The sequence below is a fragment of the Rhinolophus ferrumequinum genome, assembly GCF_004115265.2.
Source record: "Rhinolophus ferrumequinum isolate MPI-CBG mRhiFer1 chromosome 5 unlocalized genomic scaffold, mRhiFer1_v1.p scaffold_110_arrow_ctg1, whole genome shotgun sequence".
Classification (NCBI taxonomy): domain Eukaryota; kingdom Metazoa; phylum Chordata; class Mammalia; order Chiroptera; family Rhinolophidae; genus Rhinolophus; species Rhinolophus ferrumequinum.
This window is the reverse complement of record NW_022680355.1, coordinates 10,911,797-10,933,588: the sequence shown is the minus strand read 5'-3', so window position 1 is coordinate 10,933,588 and position 21,792 is coordinate 10,911,797. Positions and strand designations below refer to the sequence as shown.

Genomic DNA, 21,792 nt, shown 5'->3' with positions numbered 1-21,792 from the left:
CATTATGGTCTACTGGAATTTCCACCAATTGACTACATGATGTAAAAATAACAACTATGAAGACACTTCAGTAACACGGTAAAGACTTTAAAAACCAGTGGTAAGTAAACAAAGCAGAAAACAAAATTATTTATATATCGCATGATTGAATACGAGAGAGGAGGGGAAGAGGGGATGACAAAGACCGCTGCAGGAGGTAATGGGTACATCTGCTTTCCTTTGAAGATTTTCTTTAATAGTAAATGTTGCAGTTTTAACATTTTAAAATTGTAAATATATTCAAAACACAAAAGTTGAGGACCCATAGGCAAAATGCCTTCTTTTAAGAAGACTTCCCTTTGGCATGGCACAGGAAGACTGGCACCTCAGGGGGTGTGGTGTCCGGAATCACGGCACAGCTTATCACTTTATAATCATCAACCTTTGGACTAAATGGCCTGTGTGGATAACGATTATTATGTATGCATACAACCTGGAAGTCTTTACTTCTGAATGAGAAAATGACATTTGGCTTTGAAACTCCGTTCTAAAATGCTTATTTGTAGATGAAGTTGTTCTTCCATGGACATAAAAAAGGGGGTAAAGGAAGGTGCCCAGACCAGACTCCAGAGTGACCTTAGCGACTCAAAGTCAGAATCTATTCATCACAAAGTGAATTCTTAGATACATGCTACTCCTTAAACAGGAAACTACACGGTAACATAGGGAAGGAAGACATGCTGAATATAAACCGATAGAGGAGGGAAAGTCAAGGACTCACCGGGAGTTGTTATAATGAGTATTACACGCTCGAGCCATTAGCACCACAATAATTGGTCGAAAGGCTTTTCCTTTTCCATCAAAGTAGTATTGAGACATTTCTTTAAGCTCCGTTGCAGATATGAGTAGTTCCTGAAATAAAGTTTCTGTGTCAATATGGCATCATGATTGCATAGAAAGTCAACAGGATTTCTTCTACAAAACTTGGATGTGATTTCAGTGAATTCATTTTAATTGAGAAATTCAATACTCAGTTGGAAAACGTTCCAACATGGTGTGGCCACAAACCTGGCTGCCTTGCAAAGGGGCCACAAGCAATGCGTGGCTTGGCTCCAAGCAGCGTTAAGTGCCACAGCACGCACTGCCCCTGCCCCCAGTGACTCTAAGAGCACGAAGGGGAGGAAAATATTAGGTGGCCCAAGGACCCTGGGTCAGTGACAGCTGGACAGAGAAAGGAGCAGGGGCTGGTTAGCAGCTTGGAAGACGGAGGGGAGAGGACAAAGACGGGAAGTGTGGGAGTCAGTGGCTGTCCGGAGCCCATGAAGCAGGTGTCCTGGGTAGGGGGCAAAACTGGGCTGTGTTTCAGGCACAGGACGACAGGATGGCCGCTGGGGAGAAGCGCCACAGTAGAAGTCTGGCTCAGTCTTTATCTAGCAAAAGACACGTCAAAGGTCCACAGAGGAAGTGTAAGACGTGGCTGGCCTGACTGTGAGGTGAGGGCCTTACACATGAGTTGAGGAGACAAAGTTGTTTTTAGAAAGAAAGACTCAGTGAATAATACAGTGGTAACTTGAACAGTGCTGTACATTAAACACATTAAAAGTTCAAAGAAGGGAGACATCGGTGTGAGTAAGAAAACCCCAACCTTTCACAATGGCAATAAGCTTTGACCTGGAATTAAGGATAAGTAGGGCTTTGATTGTGAAGGGGAGGGAGAGCCTTCAGGTGAGGGAGGTATGTTTGTTTCATCTGCTGCTGGAGGATTTACTGGAATGAATCAGAGTTGATCCCCCAGAAGCTGTGGGAGCTCAGAATGGACCTAGAGGACCCCCAGCCAGGCTCAGGGGAACACCACACAGCCGGCCAGTCATTAATTCACTAAATAAATGGTTGACTCAGTGCTAAGTATGGTAATAAACGCCGAGGTTACAAAAATACAAAAGACCGCCCCTTGCCTACAAGGAGCTCCGAGTTCAGATGGGGAGAATAAAACATTAACGGCAATAAAACACAATAGTGTGATGGGTGCTGTCCCTGAGGTAAGTGCAGGCCGCAGTTACCCTGGCGTCACGGAGGGGCCCCTCTGGCTCAGGATGAAACAGGGAGGACGAGAGCAAGGACAATGGCAACAGAACTGTGGGTGGCGGGACCTAGGGCTGTAGGACTGAAGGCAAGAGACAGACTAGGGAGATGTGGAGGGGGAAAGAAAGGGATGAGTGGAGGCTCCCTCTGGCATGTTACCTTCAATGAATGGGAAAAATAGAAGAGACAATTAGGAGAAAGTAGATTCAGCTATGTGACATTTGAGAGTCATGGACTCTTCCGTGAGCAGGTATATGTTTGGGTTTAGGAGTGACAATTCAATCTGGAATAGAGATATTATTTGGGAGTCATAAGTATGGAAATGGGTAAACTGAGGACACAGACAGAGGAGGGGCTGACAGAACCCCAGGGAATGGCAAAATTAAAGGGGGTAGGGTGAAGGGCATAGAAAGGAACAGGAGACACACTGACAGATGGCCTGAGAATGAGGACAACCAGGAAAGTGTAGAAACCAGGGTGGGAGTGGTCAACATGGCCCAGCGTTCAAAAAAGTCAAGGAAGATAAAAAACAAAAAGTGTCCATTGGATTTCATAGAAGGACCTGGGCAAAGGCAGTTTTAGAGAAGAAGCTGGAAAGAAAGGTACAGTGCTATGGTGGCGAGAACGTGGAGGGGCAAAATAAAGACAGAGGTAGAGCATACTGTGATGGAAGGGAAGGGAAAGGGGGGACATTGGGTCAAGGGACGGTCCTTGACTTAAAAGGGACAGAAAGAGACATGAAAGAGAGTGCAGATAAAGGAGAACAGGCCATTGTGGGGGCAGTTCCTAAGGCACTGGGAGGCGGAGAAGGGGATGGGGCTTAACTAAAATAAATGGACTATTCTGGAAAGCAAGAGACATTTCCTTCACGAGGTGGGAGGAACGGAGGCAAGCACTCAGACAGGCGCAGATGAGTTTGTACACGGCGACAGAGCAGGCTTTGACGGAGTTCCTCCTTCATGGGGTCTGCCCGGCCTATTAAACAGGAAGTGGTTTTGCTGTGAAAACAGCAGAGTTGGGTGGGAGCTGGGGAGAAAAAGTGGAGAACCTCCAAAGGGGAAGGAAGCTGACGAGGGGCATATGAACACTTCCGGGTGGCATCTGAGAATTCGTGTGAGGTTGGGAGCCACTAAAACTTTTTGGGGAAAAAAGCGTTTAATGAAGAAAGCCCTATTTGGTGCAGTCTGACACTAACACTCAGAATTAGATAAGCAAGACGGCAGCAGGAATCGCGGAAGGCTTCGGTGTTTCAACAGTCATGGAGCAGGTGATGCAATTGGAGAGGAAATGTTAGATAATTCACAGGACAGGGAGGGGCTACCTGTACCATGTTTTCAGTTTCCCAATTCTGCAACAGCCTCCTTCTGGATGGTAACATGTACTGAGTCCTCCATGTTGCCCCATAGTTGCTCAAGATACGAGCACTCCTGAAACTTGACATTCACGAAATCAAGTTTGCGATGACACTGTACATGTCTGAAACCTGCACTGTTTTCATAATTCTAAGAGTTCAACGTTATTTCACAGCAGCATTACAACTATCTTACCTTTCTAATGTCCTCATACAGACCTTTCAAGTCTCTCCTGCCAAGTTTAAAAGGATCGGTGTATTTCTCACCACTCTGTGTTTTACTACAACAGTCCACAGCCAACGTCGTGTGATGGAGCCTGGGCCAAGCACACATGCACACAATGTAAGTCTGAGTGCTATTTTATTAAGTGAGATCGTTTCATTTTTAAGTAAGAATTATACACACACGCATACACTTATACACGTAGTAGAGTCAGATAATGTAAAATTTAAGCCCAGATACTTGCTGGAAATTACGCACGAATCCATAAAGGTCATTATAATTTAGAAAAACATACAGAATTCTGTTCTTGCTAAACAATAATAGTTTACTATTATGAAAATAAACATCAATTGATTATTTTTATAACTAGGCTCTGGAGAACCCACAAAATCAAAGAAAGACTAAACCATGTGCGCTGTGTTGAGTTTAAATTTTACTATATTCTCATTTTTTGAAAAGGCAGAGATCACACAGTGCAGATACTGTAACAATTATTTAAACAACATATTCAATTTTTTGGACTAGCCAACCACAATTTAGAATAGAAATTTACTGGAAATTTGGCTAATAATTTTAGTAGTTGCAATACAGATTATAGACTTACCGTGATATACTATACATATTTGGAAAGGCAGATGTTAAACTCTTCACAAGATTAAAATAGGATATCTATAAAATAAAAGTATTAAGAAACTTGTAAGAATATTCATGAAAAACTTGTTTATACCACTAGATAAATGAAAACTCCCATAATTCATAAATATAACCTTTATCTTTTAGTTGTGCATTTATAGGTAGATTGCAACTTTAGAAAAATGATAAAGTTTCCTTTCCTTATTACAAAAGCAGTATTTGTCATTACAGATAATATAAATAAAAAAAGAAGAAAATTAAAAACATCTATAATCTATTCCTTTCCCCAAAGAAAGCTACAGTTTCCACATTCATATCTATCTTTCCAGATCTGAAAAGTAATTTTAAAACAATTCCTTCCATTTAACAAAGACTGGTCAGAGAATAGTAAAGATTAGTGTTATTTATATTTTTTTAAATTCTTACATTGGTTTAAAACAAAGAATAGTCAAGATTCCAAAGCCATCAGCCCAGATGGTGAGAAGGAAAAAGATTTCAGTGTTAAGGAGGCAATTTACATTTATTGTCCCTGAGTATACTTAGGAATGGTACTTCTTAAGAAGGAATGTTAAAAAGCAAACAAGCTCAGCAGCTTGTTTTGATAATATCGTGTTTCCCTGAAAATAAGACCGGGTCTTATATTAATTTTTGCTCCAAAAGATGCATTAGGGCTTATGTTCAGGGGATGCCATCTGGAAAAATCATACTACGGCTTATTTTCTGGGAAACACGGTATTAACTTAATCAGAGATCAAGAACAACAAACTTCTAAAAGACTCAGTGCTGGTGATGACAAATACTAGTTCCAACAATTATTGAGCACCATTATGGGCCAGGAATTGTGACAGGCACTGGGGACCCAAAGTCACAGACAGCCAATCTTGAAGAATTCAGGGGCACAAGCATTTCAAAAACTACGAATCTAATGTGGTAAGAGTTCTTACTAAGTATTTGAAGACAGCATTTTGACAAAAAAAGGATAAATTTAGCATAAGAAAAATAAAACTAATCCACTCTATTAGTAATAGTCTTACATGTGCTTTTTTCACTATTTGCTTTTCTACAGCTGGGGAACCTGAAGTTCAGAAAAGTCAAGTCTGAAAACTGGACGTACAGACGACGCTCTAGCTTTATGATGGGATTACACCCTGATAAACCCATCATTAAGTAGAAATTTCTAAGTCATAAAGGCATTTAATACACCTCACCTACCAAACATCATAGCTTAGCCTAGCTGGTTTCTACTAAATGTGAATGGCTTTTGTACCATTGCAAAGCTGACAAATCTTAAGTCAAAACTTCGTAAGTCACGGACCATCTGTACAGATGTTTACAATACAGCATAGGCACGTGCTGCATACCATTTTGGTTAAGGACAGACTGCATATAGGAACACGGTCCCATAAGATTATAATGGAGCTGAACAATTCCTATTGCCTAGTGATGCTGTGGCCATTATAACGTTGTATTGCGACGTTATGTGTTTGTGCCGATGCTGGTAATAAATAATCCTGGCGCGAGTCATGTAAAAGTATAGCACATACAATTAACAATTACACTGGTAGGCTACACCATCTAGGTTTGTGTTAGTACACTGTGTGAATTTCTCAAGACAAAAACGCCTAACAATGCATGTCTCAGGACATATCCCAGTTGTTAAGTGGCTTATGACTGTATATTGAAGGGGAGCAGAGTTTGCCACCCCATAATATGCCTCTTTGGGATATGGGTTATTGTAAACAGGTTACTTTTAAGAAAAAAAAGACTCAGAAAGAACCTCTGCCCTGGTTCTAACTCAGAGGACCTGCTCTAGGAAGTGAGCTGTCATCATAGATAACTAGAGTTTAATATGAACTAGCTGTAATAGACAGGGGAACCGAGCAAAGCCCCTTTGATCAAAGTCTTCTCTGGGTTTCATTGTTAAAGACGGGACTGGCAAATATTTGCTTTTCCGTCTCTGTATGAATTGCCTTCCTGCTCTTTGAAGTCCCAAACCACTATGCCCCTTTTTTCATTAGGTCTTTGCAGTCCCATATTCTTATGGCACCCCCATATGTACACATACTTAAATTTGGTCATTTTCTCCTATTAATCTGTCTAATGTCATTTTATTTATTTGACCAGCCAGAAGAACTAAGGGGGGAAATATCAGAAGAAAAAAGCACTTACAGGACTGTGTGCATTATGTGATCCCACTAGAAATACACACACACACACACACATACACACACACACACTCACACATTAAATACAGAGGATAGAGTTTGAAAGCATATACACCAGGCTATTAAAAAGTTATTTTGGAATAAATAGGATTGTGGGAGTTTTTGTTTTATTCCTTTTTTTGTTTACATTTTCTGATTTTTCTCTAGTGAACACATACTGCTTTAGACATATTAAAAGGACAATAAAGTTTGACTTTGCCAGGCAGGCAGTGGCCAAGGAAGACGGTCTGAGTTCAATTTTTTCCACCATAGCATTACATATTCATTAAACCAGTAAGAACATTTTATGAAGTTCCAGGCAATTACAATGTCCCAAAAAAACAAAGGGATAGTCTTCTTTTGATTTTACCATTATATGACACTTAACCTACTTTTGTCAGTTTTCATGGGTAATTAATTCATATGAATTCAATATTTTATTATAATATGTATTCAGTTTGAGACCTAACCTCCAACCTGGGGTGAAGAGTTAAAATTACACAACTAATAAGAGAGTGATCTTAACCACCAGGCAGCATAATAGTTGTTAAAAGCATGGTCTTTGGAAGATGGATCTTGGTTCAAATGCCTGGCTGTGTTACCTTGTGACATCTTTCTGGTAATACCTACTTCTGGAAAGCTGCTGAGATTAATTTAAAGAGTATATGCGTATATAAATCTCTTAGCTCAGAGCTTAATACACTGTATGTATTTAATATAGTATGTATTCAATCAAGCTATTTTCTGCTTTAAAAGTACTATAGGGCAATGTTTTCCTAAGTGAGGTTAGAGGGATTCAGAAGAGCCATTTACAGTAGCCCCTCCTTATCCTGGGGGTATACGTTCCAAGACCTGTAGTGGATGCCTGAAATCTCGGATAATAACAAGCCCTATATAAATATTACATCTTTCCTACAACATACATATCTTTTCATGTAAAGGAAGCACTTTACAGCTTCTCTTTGGCATATACGAATTGCCAGCATCACTACTCTTGTGTGTTGGGGCCATTAGTAAGTAAAAACGGGTTACTTGAACACAATCATTGCAATACCGTTACAGTCTGACAACCGAGAGGGCTACTCAGTGACTAACGGGCAAGTACCGATAGTGTATACAGCAGGGATACACTGGACAAAGGGATGATTCACATCCCAGGGGGGACGAAGCAGGATTATGTGAGATTTCATCACACTACTCAGAACATGCAATTTAAAACTTATGAATTATTTATTTCTGGAATTTTCCATGTAATGTTTTCAGATCATGGGTAACTGAAATTGGAAAACAAAACTGTGGATAAGGAGGGACTACTGTAAAGTACTAAAAGGGAGTTGTGAAACTAGAGCTGTGTCACTGGGTGTGCCAATGCTAGCAGTAGCAACAGTCAAATGTCCAATTCTGATTTTGTTCCTCACCCTTTACTGAGTAAGAATCAAAGACACACTCACAAGTGATTTGGCCCAAACGCACAATTATTTTTTGTCTTACTGCAAGACTGTTAACACTACCAAGTATAGAAGTCGGGACAATGTACATACAACAGGAAGTAGCAGAGCTGTGCTTGCTGGAGAGCTGGAAGTGGCTTTATTATTGTTGCTCTTTGTCCCCGAGGACTGTCAGGCCCTAAGAGACCTGAACCAATCAAAACACAGAAACCTGAGGCAGACACCAGATCGCTATTTACAGTGAAAAATATCACTGACACACAGATCAGAAATACATGGCACTGGAATCCTCAGTGCAGTCCTTATTTGTGGTCATTAAGGCATATCCTCTCCAGAAAAGCACTATTTCCATGGCTGAGAAAGTTGCTTAGGGGTCATGGAATCAAAAAAAAGGAGTATCAAAAAAAAGAAGTATCCAGTGGCATCAGATGGTGGATGCATCCATCTTTCCAAATGATGTCCTCATCTGTGGCACTAGAAATATTTGAAGTCTGGCTAGGATAGTACTAAAATGGACCCCAGCAAAGCCCTGCAGCTCTCTTCCCATATTTCTCTCTTTCTTGTTTAGTCTATCTACTAGCCCAGGTGCCATTCTCTCTCGAAATGTCCATTTTGGGTAAGCAGTGATATGGAGCCACTTTGTACTGAAGTAGACACTTATAAATACTACGCCTTTTATATTGGTAAAAGGTGTTTGATGGGCATATGGGAACATGAAGTGTACCAAATATGAAGTGTACCAAATCTGAAACAGGAGAGTCCTAAATTCAAATAAACAGTATGGCCCGACCTTACGGCACGTTGAGACTTACTTACTACAAACTGCAGAAAGGACTTACAGAGTCTTGAAATATGTCAACTTACAGGGGCTAAACTGACCGAAAAGGGAGAAAAATGAGATTGGGACCAAAGGCAACAAGGGAGAGAGCCAAGAAGCCATGGTTAGCTCTGAGATTCTGACTCTACTTCAAGAAGTCATAGGTCAAATTAAAGATCACTCCAAGGTCAAAAATCACTCTACTCGAAGTCCTCAGTCCTTTTCTCCTTCCATTGCCCTGCCATCCAATCCAGGTATGCTCTTCCGCCCACGCAACTACTGTACCGCTGACAGCCGCTCCACCCTTAGCATCAACCCGGCATCCTGCCCAAGCGCTTGTCCGCCTACCCCGAGGCCACCTGGATCCTCCGCATCTCTGAGCGCTCAGAGCACCTTTTGCTCTAAAATCTCAGTGAAGATCTGTCTTCCCGAAACCCTGGTGGTAACTCCCAAAGTACTAGCTGCAGACAGTCTCGGGTCTTGACTTTGTCCGTAACCCAGGAGACAATCTGACCACTCCGCCTGCGTTTTCCCCGGGGACCTGGCTCCTCACGGCTCCCTCGCCAAGCCCCAAATGCTCCCCGGACCCCAGGACACCATAAGTTGACATATTTCTAGACTCTGTAAGTCCCGGGGACCTGGCTCCTCACGGCTCCCTTGCTAAGCCCAAAATGCTCCCCGGACCCCAAGACACCTCTCTGCAGTCCCGTGCGGGGCGCCCCGACTTCGGCAGACAGACGCCCCGCGCCCATCCCTCCGCGTCCCACCGGGCGGCTGGGCCCCCTCGCCGCGCCCCGGGTCCCATCCCAGCGCGGCCCCGCGGCCCCCAGCCAGGCACACACGTGGCTCTCGCCCATTCATTCCACCCGCCGCTGTCATTGCGCGGTTGACCTCTGCGCCCGCTGCGGCACGCGCGTCCCGGCCTCACCTGCGCGCAGGCGGTGGCGGCGGGGCGCGGCCCGCACGGCCCCACGCGGTCTGGGGAGCCGGGCCCGGGGCTCCGCGCCGCCGGCCTCCAGGAGCAGCCGCGCCGCCACCGCCACCAGCACGAAGCCATGGTCCGAGTCTGAAAGTCGCGGCGAGCGGCGGCTCCGCCTATGGCCCGGCGGTCCTCCTCCGGGACCCGGAGCCGGAAACCTGGCACAGGAAGAGCTTCGGCCCTACCGGGGCCGCCTCCTCTCGCTCCTCCCTGGGGCTGTGCCGCCAGCGCGCTCGGGTGGGGGCCACCTGGCACCTCGGGCTTTTCCCTGCGCTGACTCAGCGGGGACCGCCCGGCGGTCCGAGGCGGAAGGGGCGCGCGGCGGCGGCTGGAGCCCTTCGGCCCTCTGCTGGCCGCCCGGCCGGGGAGAAACTAACCGTGACCTGCCACCTCTGGAGCCTCTTTCCCGAAGCCTTCCCGCCGCTTGCGGGGAGCCAGTAGCTCCAACAATCAGAGCGAAATGGACCTTGGAGGGACCAGCTGTTAGCAAGAAATGTCACAGTGCGCCAGACTGCCAGTCACTGACTTTTTGTTCTGTGTATTCCGGCAGAAATATGACTCAGAGAAGCGGGTTCCCGTTTTGCTGCCTGACACGGAGGCTGCGGATTCCGCAGCTGCTTCTCTTGTGTGTGACCTTCTCTTGTGTGTGTCACGCTCTCTTCTGCTTCTTAGTACAACCTGGCCTTGAAGGAAGTACCAATCTTTTTCATCTTCTCAGTAACAAGTCAAACCAGGAGCAGGGCTATTGTGAAACGGAAGCTAGATTAGCCTCGTCTCTCGACTTTTGGACTCTCTCCTCTGAAAACCTTATAGGTATATGGTGGCACATTTGGGCCGTCGTGCTCACATCTGGATGTGTGAGTTCCACTCGCGGGTGTACTGAGCTGTGTGAGAGTGTTTACTGTTTGGTAATGTTGAACCTACTTGTAGCCAGCCCAGGGGATACTGGAGAGTGTACAGGATTAGTACTCCCTACGGGGTAGAAAGACCTTTCCTGAATTCTGTAGCCAGATCTCACGGTAATGAGAGTGTATTTATAACAGAAATCCATGATGTAATTAATCATTCAACACATGCACACAAACACACAGAGCCGGGAAAGAATGTGTAAGCATTAGGGATACAGAAAGAGAAGAAACTTACTCTATCCTCAGAAAATTCACTCACATGAGGAAATACACCAGCAAAGAGGCAACTGCAATTCTCTGATATTTTTTCTTGTTTTTCTGAACCATGCCTTTTGCATTAAAGAGTGCAAGTACCTGTATAGCTAAGCACATTATTTTTATATTTATCTTCAAAGTATTGTGGTTTTTTTTTGCTAAATGAAAGCATAGAATAAAGAAATTTTTAAAAATAATTCAATTTTATGAGGTATTTTTCCAATCTCAAAGAATATTACATAAAAAAGACTCAGGTGGTTTACAAATAAAGATTAATAAGCACCTGTGGCTTATCTTGTTAAAGGTTTATATATTAAATATTCAACAGGTACAATTTGCTGAAGTGGAGTATAGCAATAAACACTTGTACTTGTAACAATCTTATAACTTAGATGTTATCATTTCCCTTTTTTTTTTTTTTACAGATAAGGAAACGGATATAGAGGAAGTAAGTGTCTAGTCCAAGCTCAAATAGTTGACTGATAGAACACAACACAATTCTCTCAGGTCATTTTCCTTTAGAAATTGTTTCCCAGATGAAAACAAAATACCTGATTCTTAAAAGGATGAAATATGCCGAGGCTTAGTAGGAAAGATAGAAAGACAGATGAAATTCATGAAGGCTTCCAACATTACAGTATAGCTGAACTCTTGATGAACAATTATCCACAAATAAGACGTGCAGAATACCAACTAATTGTTTTGACCCAACTAGGCCAAGCATGGGATCTAGGAAATTAAAAATATTGTCTGAATTGTGCAAGTAACTGTTGAATAACTACCCCTTTGCACAGGCTGGAAAGACTGCACTTACATAAGTGAAACAACCAGTCATGACTGATAAAAATGGAATAAGTGTAGTTGAAAGCGTTTTATTTTGATGATGGAGAGAATTCTACACTTTAAGATATTTTCTTTAAAGCATTATCTACGGTAGGGCCAGGTTTTACAGCCAAGGAGAAATTATATGCATATTACTGTGTACATGTTAACCATGTCTTCATTCCCAATACTGCATAAAAGCATCTCATCCTGATGTTATTAGATAAATGATCAATGAATTATCAAGGTAACTGCGAAGAATATTTTTTGAGAGAAGACTTAAACATAGTTGCACTGAAAGGTTAGCAGTTTTTGTGGATTCCATATTCTTAGGCAAAACAGAATTCTAAAAAATTTAATTTTGGAATTACTGATTTCTCTGAGATGGTAAGATTATGTGCTAATCTTGTACATTTGGAATTTTCTCTGGGGTTTTTAGTATACTGATTAGTTTGTTACAAGGATGAGTGTTGGGTACCTCTGAAGCAGTTAGCCTTTTTTGTTCCATGATCAATGATCACATGTATTGACTGACCAGCTACCTCGCCAAAATGTGAATCAATCAGTACAAAATCGTAAGTACGAATGGAAATTCTATACTGCGCATGCCTTGCTAAAACGTTCGAGCATCATAAAAGAAAACGCATTAATTATATAATTTAGTCTATTTCCAGACGGGGGCTCTCCTAAAAGACAAGATAATATGCTGTTCGATCTTCTAATGATATTATCAAGTTTTCTGTGGTGGATACTAAAATGTGTTTTTTGGTTGATCACTTTTCCCATGATGCTGCCTTATTTACCAGCATCATGGGGGAAATATAAAGAGTTAAATGTGGCCCACATTTGCCTGTTTTTATTCTTACATGGAGAAGATATAAGATTACTCTTAAATGTTATAGCTGACATTTAGTTTATCTAGGCTTGGGTGGAATAAACAGGAGTTATTCCAAACAGTTGAACAAATTTTCTCGATGCCACCTTTCTCTGCTGATTAAAAAGATCATTTTCATTATGTAGGACATTCTTGCATTACTTTGGGCTGTTTCTGTGCTTTTTATTGAATCCCATTGATCTTTGCATGTATTTTTGGGATAACAATATTTTTAGTTATTGTAATTTTTAATATGATAAGGAAACTCCCATTTCTCTTATTAAAAAAAAGTTAGCCTTTATTTTTTCAGATTTACACTTTGTTTCTTCCTACTAGGTTTTTGTGTGGATTTCCATTATGTTTATTAAATAATTTGCTGACACTGACTTCTTGGCAATATAATCTCTATCCAGAAACATAGGCTTTTGTGTCTCTTTTTCTTATAGTTTTAATAATACACTTACCCTTTTATTTTATTTTTTTAATTACTCTGCATTAGGAAAACAGATTCCGATTTTAAGAATTGTACTTAGGAGTGAAAACAGATTCAGATTTTAAGAATTGTACTTAGAAGTGTATATGTTCTGTTCTACGCATATGTATCTAAAGCATATTCAAACCTTTCCTCAACAGCTTTTTAAATAAAGTACATGTGCTTTAGTGCATGGACTTTATGAAACAGTTTATCTCTTTAGAGGCAATTTTTAAACATCTATCCTTATGCACAGGCATGTATCATATTTTGAAGTTTCTGGTGGGATTGGAAACAGTTTTGAACATTTAGTAAGACATCTATTGCCTGGTATTAGAGATGTGTATGTATGTATCTTTTTCCTTTAGTTAATTATTTTCTGAAGAGCAGAAAGAATGTGATCAAGTGCCTAATATTTTTGGTTGGATTCCATTGAATTGGCCTGCATTATAATTCTAATACAGTAATGCAGCTCACCTCCGTTTTATATATATAGTCTTATTTGTATAAATATGTTGCACATCCTATTGGTTTGACATGAGTGAAAATCTTTTAAGATTGTATTTGTCTTGTTTCAAACTTTTTTTTGTCTCCTGTGTTCTTAGATAGTTCCATATACTGCACATATGTATGTTGGATAGATATAATTGAAAAGTATGACTTTAAATAACAAAGTATAAAGAAAATAGTGTTTTAAGTCGATTTTCTTGAAGAACCGTAGCCTTTCTGAGGAATGTTAATCCTGTTAAGGCAAGAAATGAGATCATTAAGAAGGATTTTTTTTTTTTATCAGCTGTGTTGCCAGTTGATCCTGTTAAAGAAAATTATGTTCGTAAAGTGAAAAACTGTATTTTTTCAATTGCCTTCCCTACGCCTTTCAAATCAAGAGTACGTCTTGTAGCAGTTTCAAAGGTTAGGCTTAATTTTTTCACAACACAAATACTTAACTCACTATAACGTTTGTCTAACAAGACATTAATATGTTTTTCAGAATTAAATTGTTAGTTTATTGATAGATGACTATCTTTGTGTTTAATATTCAGACACTTGGAGAATTTCATTGTTAGGAATCACTTTCTGATAGTTATTCCTCGAGCCTAGTTGTCAGGTTCATCTTAAAGTTATTTACAAACACAACGTACTTTGTTGGGGAAAAAGGAGTAAATGAGTTAAGTTCTTAGAAATGGCTCTAACAAATAATAACAAATTCGAAATTCTTCTCTCACGATAAAAATGAATTTGGGATAAAAACAGGACATTTACTTTTTCTAGTTCCTTTAAAGAAGATGTGCTAGGAAAAGTATTATTTAACCATGCATCCCAAGAAATACGTAAAAGTTTTAAGCTAATAGAACTAATTTTCCCAAATAATATACTCATAGAAAATATAGTACATCTCTTATGAAAAATATTAATGTATTTTTGAAAGAGTTTTATTCTTTTAGTTTTCTTTCTTCCATTGAGTCTCTTTTCTCATAAATGATTAAAGGATGACTTAAGTTTGTAAGATTTTTTTTTTCTTGCCTCAGGAAGTTTTAGAAGATATTTTGGATCTTGATTTATCTGTCTCAGAAACAGATGCTTTTATCCAGCTTGTCAGTGGTGAAAAGATAGTATTTGGATCCATTCCATTGACTCACAGATATGGTGGCCACCAGGTAAGAGTAACATCAGCATGGCTTCCCTTATGCAAATATAAACAGTTGATGGAAATGCTATCCTATTAAAGAAGTTATTTTGCATTACTTTCTCTAATATTAGTCAACAAGATGTTTCTGGAAGAATGTGTCATCATATTTTATAGATTAGCTGATGTGATTTCATGCTGTGATAAAACTAGATAAAACTAGAGCCTAAGTTTCATTAAAGGAATTGAGACCACACACGTATAAAATATCTGACTTATTACTAGAGAACTCATGCAGTGAAGTTTTGGCAAGAGATTTAGGTAAAGTCAAGTAGCAAAATGAGTCAATATAAACCCCTCAGAAGGACAAATAGATTATAATTTTGCCAGGATAGCTGCAGAGCAAAATTTTAGAACTGCTAGAAATTAAATTGGGATTAATTGGGGGTGTTATATATGCTGAAGCAATTAAGAAGTCACCTTCTAGAAATAAAGCAAGATGTGAAAGCAAGTTCAGGTGTGGTATCTGACCAATTTAAAAAAAAAAAAAAAAGGAACACAGGAACAACTGTTGAAATCGCTGTGACTTCCTGTGAGCTAGATAAGATTAATTTAACACTGGTTGTTTGGGGGCTGGGTTACTCGGACATGGTTTGTAGGACAAATAGCAAAGTATAATAGAGTTGGGGTAAGGATTAAATTAAGAAATATATGAAAAATGTGTTCACGATAGCTATTATAATGATTAGTATCAATGCCTGGTTGTTGTGGTAGTTAATTCTTTTCAGGTTTTTATTGTTTTCAGTCTTCAATATCCTAAGAAGCAGAAGTAATACAGAAGCTAAGCTAACATAAGCTAAGTGACATAGACCATTAGAATTGAAAAGAACTCTACGGGTTATCTATGACAAACTTGAATTTCAGTGTCTTGATCTGTAATGTTCGAGGGTTGACCAAGATCATTCCAGGAGTTGAGAAAAAGGCTGTGTCAAAGAAATCTGCTTAATTTTATTTAACACACCACTTTCCAAACATATTTGACTGCAGAGTTTTGTGGTTCTGTTTTTAAGAAATAACTGTTAACATTTTGCTGAACTATGTTTCTCAGTTTAGAAACTTCTGGACTAGATGATCTTTGTGGTGTTTTCTATTCCTAAATACAGGATTCCATGATTCAAAAAGCCATTCCCATATAGGTCAAAGTTATTAGATAGCGTTTTATACTGGTACTTGTATGTACTGTAAAGTGCAAATGCAAACCTTTAGATTTGCAGTTTTGTTAAACTCTTTTTTTGTACTTTTTTGGATAGTAGAGTAAATTAGATTAAGCGTTTATCAATTTCACATTTCATCTTTTGCTTCCTCTCCCTGATCTGAAATTATATTTTAAATATTTATTTATAAGGATGGTTTCGCCATTTTGAATTTACAGTGCAGTGAATGATTTTTCTTTTGTTAATGCAGAACTACCTTCCTGTTTTCCCCAATTTCATTCCCAGTTCTTGGTTTGGGATATACCTAATATTTTGTTGACTTTAGAACTTTCCAGAATATGCGGAGAGCACCTCTTAGACGTATTCCATAATTAAAATTAATTAATGGTGGTCCATTCCTGGTTAAGATGAAAAATTAAAATACTGGATAAATTTTTCTCAATTTCAGCTTTTTCTTCCAGAACGATTAATATCTTCCAGAACGTATTGTTTACATATTCTACAGTTGTTTATAGAACTCCTTTTATGTGCCAGGAGCTACAAAGGTGAATGCGACCTCTCCCCTTCACTCAAATTGCAAATACTCTGGGGAGGGGATAAATAAATGAATGAATTCCAATAGCATTAGGTTGTGATAGGGTGAGCATAGGAGTTATGGGAATGTATAGGACCATCCTCCTAGTCCCAGAAAGTCAGAGAAAACTTTCTGGTAACATCTATGTGGAGAATGGAGTGATGTCTAAGTTAACAAATAATTGTTGGCAAAAATAATAAGTACCATCTTTTGAGCACTTGCAAATGTCGGACACAATACATGGCATTTTGCATATATTTGCGTTCATTCTTATAACAACCTGGCAAGGGTTACCCTGTTTTACAGAAATGAAAGGTCAGTCTCAGGGAGATTAAGTAACTCACCCAAATTTTCACAGCTAGTAAGTGGCATTGCTGGGAGTTGAACAACCTCAAGTAAATTTTAACAGAAAAGTTTGGAAACAATTAATTATTCAAGTTCAAAAATAATTTTTTCAGGTACAAGCGTGTTGCTGATTTTATATTTCATATGAATAATATAGGCACATTTCTACTAATAAATTTCCCTTGTTCATATTCCAGAATTAAATAGATCAGTTCTAAGTATTCTACACCTAACAAACTTGAGCTCAGCTATAAGATGATGAATAAATTAATTACATGTCTTACATTTATATTTTTAAAATGAATTCACTCATGTTTTATTGATTGAATTTTTTATACGTTATATATTCTGACATTCAGTATTATTTTTATTAATGTCAGGTGTACAGCATAGTGTTTAGACATTTATATAATTTAAGGAGTGATTCCCTGACTAGTCTAGCACCCACTTGGCACTATGCATAGTTATTACCATATTAGTGACTATATTCTCTATGCTTTACATCCCCATGACTATTTTGTAACTACAAATTTGTATTTCTTAATTCCTTCCCCTTTTTCATCCTGTCCCCCTAACTCCCCTTGCATCTATCACCCTGATAAATACTACCAATATGACACCATACATAGTTATTACAATATTATTGACTATATTCCTTATGCTGTACCCAATATCCCCATGACTGTTGTGTAACAACCAATTTGTAATACTTAATCCCTTTCCTCTTTTATCCCCCAAAACCCCTCTCCCATCTGGCAATCACCAAAATGTTCTCTGTATCTATCAGTTTGTTTCTGTTTGTTTTATTCTTTAGGTTGCACATATAAGTGAAATCACACTGCATCTGTCTATCTCTTTCTGACACACTCCACTCAGCACAATACCCTCCAGGTTTATTGACCCCGCTGCAGATGGCAAGAACCCATTCCCTTCCCTGGCCAAGCAGTATCCCATTGTATATATGTACTATCTCTCCTCTTTCTCCATTCTTCTATTGACAGACATCCAGGCTGCCTCCACCTCTGGGCCATTGTAAACAATGCTGCAATGAACATATGGATGTACATGTCCCCTTGAGTAGTGTTTTGGGTTTCTTCAAATAAATACCCAGAAATGGGATTACTGGGTCCTTCATTGTCTCTTGTTATAGCCTTTGTGTTAAATTCTATTTTGTCTGGTATAAGTATTGCTGCTGCGGCTTTTTGTTTGTTTGTTTCCATTTCTATGAAATATCTTTTCCCAATCCCTTTACTTTCCATCTGTGTGTGTCTTTCAATATGAGGTGAGTTTCTTGTAGACAGCATGTGTAAGGGTCTTGTTTTCATTCACTCAGCCATGTTATCTTTTGATTGGAGCATTTAATCCATTTACATTTAAAGTAATTGTTGATAGATATGTAGTTATTGCCATTTCATTATTAATATTTTTTATCTTTTTCCTTTCATCTTAAAGAAGTCCCTCTAAGATTCTTTGTAATACTGGTTTGGTGGTGAAGAACTCTTTTAGCTTTTTCTTGTCTAGGAAGCTCTTTATCTGTACTTTGATTCTAAATAATACCTTTACTGGGTAGAGTAATCTATGTTGTAGGTCCTTTCTTTTCGTCACTTGGACTATTTTCTGCCAATCCCTTCTGGCCTGCAAAGTTTCTGTTGAGAAATCAGCTGATTATCTAATGGGAGCTCCCTTGTAGGTAACTAACTGATTTTCTCATTGCTTTTAGGATTTTCTCTTAGTTTTCAACCTTTGTTATTTTAATTATGATGTGTCTTGGTGTGTAACTATTTGGGTTCATCTTGTTTGGGACTCTTTGCTTCCTGGGCTTGTATATCTATTTTCTTCATCAGATTAGGGACATTTTCTGCCATTATTTCTTCAAATAGGTTTTCAATTCCTTGCTCTGTCTTCTCCTTCTGGTATCCCGAGATGCAAATGTTGGTATGCTTGATGTTGTCCCAGAGGCCCCTTAAACTATCCTCATTTTTTTAAATTCTTTTTTCTTTTTCTGTTGTGATTGGATATTTTCACTCCTTATCTTCTAAATTGCTGATTTGATCCTCTGCTTCATCTAATCTACTGTTAATTCCTTCTAATGTATTTTCACTTTAGTTTTTGTAGTCTTTATTTCTGCCAGTTCTTTTTTATGCTTTCTATCTCCATTTTTATGTTTCCAACCTCTTTGTTGAAGTTCTCCCTGAGATCACTGAGCATGCTTATAAACAGTGTTTGAAACTTTACATCTGGTAGGTTGCTTGTCTCCATTTTGTTTAGTTCTTTTTCTGGAGCTTTGTTCTGTTCTTTTATTTGGGACATGTTTCTTAGTCTCCTAATGTGGCCTGCTTCCCTGTGTTTGTTTCTATGTATTAGGCAGGGCTGCTATGCCTGCTGGTCTTAGCAGAGTGGCCTTATGTAGTAAGTGTGTTGTGGGACCCAGTGGTGTAGTCTCCCTGGTCACCAGAGTTGGGTGCGCCAGGTGTGTTCCTTGTGTAGGTTGTGCCCTCCTGTTGTAGTTAAGCCTGGGTTGCTTTTTGCACATTAATAGGAGGGATTGACCCTCAGGCTGATTGGGGGTGAGGACTGGCCATGACTATAGTGGATGAGCTGTGGTGCAAGGGCTAACTCTACAGAGCAGGGTTAGCCTTAGCCAGGCTCTGGGGCCTGCCCAGTCTGCCTTTTGGGTGTGTCATCCTTGGAAGTAGCCAGGTGATGCTCCAGCTTGGCCCAAAGCTGCCCACCAGGTGTGCCAGCCCTGAAGCCTCCTGGGAGGGGATTAACTGCAGGCCAAGATTAGCCGCAGCCTGTGCCCTGCCTAAGACCACTTGGTATGAGCCATAAAGCAATTCACAGATCACCACTCATATTGGGCTTGGTGGTGCCTTGAGAAGCCAATCTGTGAACCAGGTGGCTGCCACTAGTGCCAGGCTTAGGGCTGCTCAGCCAGAGGTATGGGACATGCTGAAGCCAGATACTGCTTGTTTGGGTTTTGTGAACCTTTGAGAAATTTTATGAAAGTCCACAGCATGAGCTAAGGAAGGTTGCGTAGAAAAGCCACTGGAAGCAGCTTGGCTGGTCCCAAAAGTCGGGTAGGGTGGGGTCTCAGGGAATCACTAGGATGGGGCAGACAAAAGGTGATAGCCAGCTTGATGGAGACTCAGATATGGCATCTGCTTGAGTCTATAGGCAGGAAGGTGGAGGGCTCAACAAAGAAACATGGCTTTCACCAGGTCCTTCCTCTGGGAGAAATCTTCCCCTCCAGCCCTGACCATGAATTCAGTTTCTCCCATAAGTGCTTGGCACCTTTTGAGCTGCTGCCCCAGTATTGGAGCTCAGAGCGAGTGAGTCTGTCAGCAAGTAAGTCCATGAGCGGCCCTTTAAGGCGATTGCCTGGGACCATAGCCACAATCTCCATTGGTTATCACTGTCAGAAGTTATGGAGACGTCTCTCCTCAGCACTGGAACCCTGGGCTAGGGAGCCTGATGGGTGGCTGGGACGCCTCGCTCCTCTGGGGAGGACCTCCATAGCGGAGCTATCTCTCCTGATTTTTAATGGTCACAGGTGCACATGAGACCAGCCCGTTTAATGTCTCTGCCTCTCCTACCAGTCTCGAGGTAGCTTCTTCTGTATGTCCATAGTTGTAGGGCTTTGGTTCAGCTAGACCTCAGGAAATTCTCAGTGATGGTTGTTCTGTAGTTTAGTTGTAATTGATGTGGTCCCGAGAGGAGGTGAGCACAGCATTTACCTACTCCACCATCTTGACTGGAAATGTCTCTGTTGATTGAATTTTATTTTCACCTTTATTAGAGTTGTTGATTATTATAATCCCCAAAATGCAGTACCTCATTCTCAATTTTGACAAAATAACCTTGACTATAAAATTGCTATGAAAGCTATCAAGGTTAATAAACATGATATATTCTCTTTTTTTCCTTTTTAGTTTGGGATATGGGCAGATCAGCTTGGCGATGGCAGAGCCCATCTTATTGGAATTTACAGGAACAGGTACCACATATTTTCTTGTAGGATAGCTTTTCTGTTAAATATTAACATGAATCTTCTAATACTTAGTTTTGTGTTTTTTTGAAGGCAGGGTGAAAAATGGGAGCTCCAATTAAAAGGCTCAGGAAAGACCCCATATTCCCGGTACAGTTTTTTGTTTTTTTTAACTTATCTAATTACAATTTGTCTTAATTACAATTGAAAATCTTTTTTTATCTTATTTCCCATAGAAATGGTGATGGCAGAGCTGTACTTCGTTCCTCAGTGAGAGAATTTTTGTGTAGTGAGGCTATGCATTATCTTGGAATTCCAACTAGCAGAGCTGCAAGGTAACTCCTCTTTGAAGCTAACTTTCAGGAATGGATTATCTCCAGAAATGTGTCAGTAGATTGAGCAGATAAGTCTCTGTTATCATGATTTCTTATAGTTCAGGTACTTCTTGATAGCTTGCTAGCAGTTAAAGTGTAACTTTAATCGTTTGATTCTCTTATGTTCCAGTCTGGTTGTAAGTGATGATGAAGTATGGAGAGATCAGTTCTACAATGGAAACATTGTGAAAGAACGAGGTAATGACATTTTAAAGACTATTTACAGAAAATTAGACTAAGTTCCTAAACAAATATTGGACATCTTTGAAGTTTTTCTTTAAAAAATGGCCCATGGTTCTTCCAGGTATTTCAGTGTTTTCATATTATAATAGAATATCCTTTTCTACATCCTTATATCATTAATCCATCCATTTCAAAAGGCAAACATTGGAGAAGTGAATCAAAAATGTTTATGGACAGTAGCAAAATGCTACAAAGCCAGTACGTGAAACTTCATACACTTTCATCCCAGGAGAGCCCTTGGACCTTTTCTCAGAGCCTGGTTGCTCTTACTACATGTTTACTTCCAATAGGTTCAGTTAACTTTTTCCTCAGCTTTTAGTAGGTTAGAAATAAAAAGTGAGAAAGGGGATGAGACAGTGTGCTATAGAGTAGCACAAGGG

The 21,792-nt window shown here is 39.9% G+C and overlaps 2 protein-coding genes across 3 annotated transcripts in view; one reads left to right on the top strand and one right to left on the bottom strand.

Annotated features, from left to right (window-relative positions):
- The window catches only part of PDSS1 (decaprenyl diphosphate synthase subunit 1), a 36,293-nt gene extending 26,466 nt beyond the window's left edge, over positions 1-9,827 (bottom strand). Inside the window, exons 1-4 of one of the 2 annotated variants that reach the window (XM_033100629.1) lie at positions 9,666-9,827; positions 4,240-4,304; positions 3,609-3,729; positions 761-891 (exon numbers count right to left, since the gene is read on the bottom strand). In XM_033100629.1, the coding sequence (XP_032956520.1) occupies positions 761-891; positions 3,609-3,729; positions 4,240-4,304; positions 9,666-9,794 (446 nt within the window). In that variant the 5' untranslated portion in view covers positions 9,795-9,827. Of the gene's footprint in view, positions 1-760; positions 894-3,608; positions 3,730-4,239; positions 4,305-9,665 lie in introns of those variants that run through there. The other variant, XM_033100630.1, reaches the window with a different exon arrangement.
- Positions 9,828-9,892: 65 nt separating this feature from the next.
- LOC117019152 (protein adenylyltransferase SelO-like) overlaps positions 9,893-21,792 on the top strand; it is a 41,653-nt gene continuing 29,753 nt past the window's right edge. The window contains 8 exon segments of the mRNA XM_033100617.1: positions 9,893-10,242; positions 10,244-10,529; positions 13,841-13,959; positions 14,577-14,705; positions 20,740-20,804; positions 20,889-20,945; positions 21,032-21,130; positions 21,300-21,367. Of these exon segments, the coding sequence (XP_032956508.1) occupies positions 10,210-10,242; positions 10,244-10,529; positions 13,841-13,959; positions 14,577-14,705; positions 20,740-20,804; positions 20,889-20,945; positions 21,032-21,130; positions 21,300-21,367 (856 nt within the window). The 5' untranslated portion in view covers positions 9,893-10,209.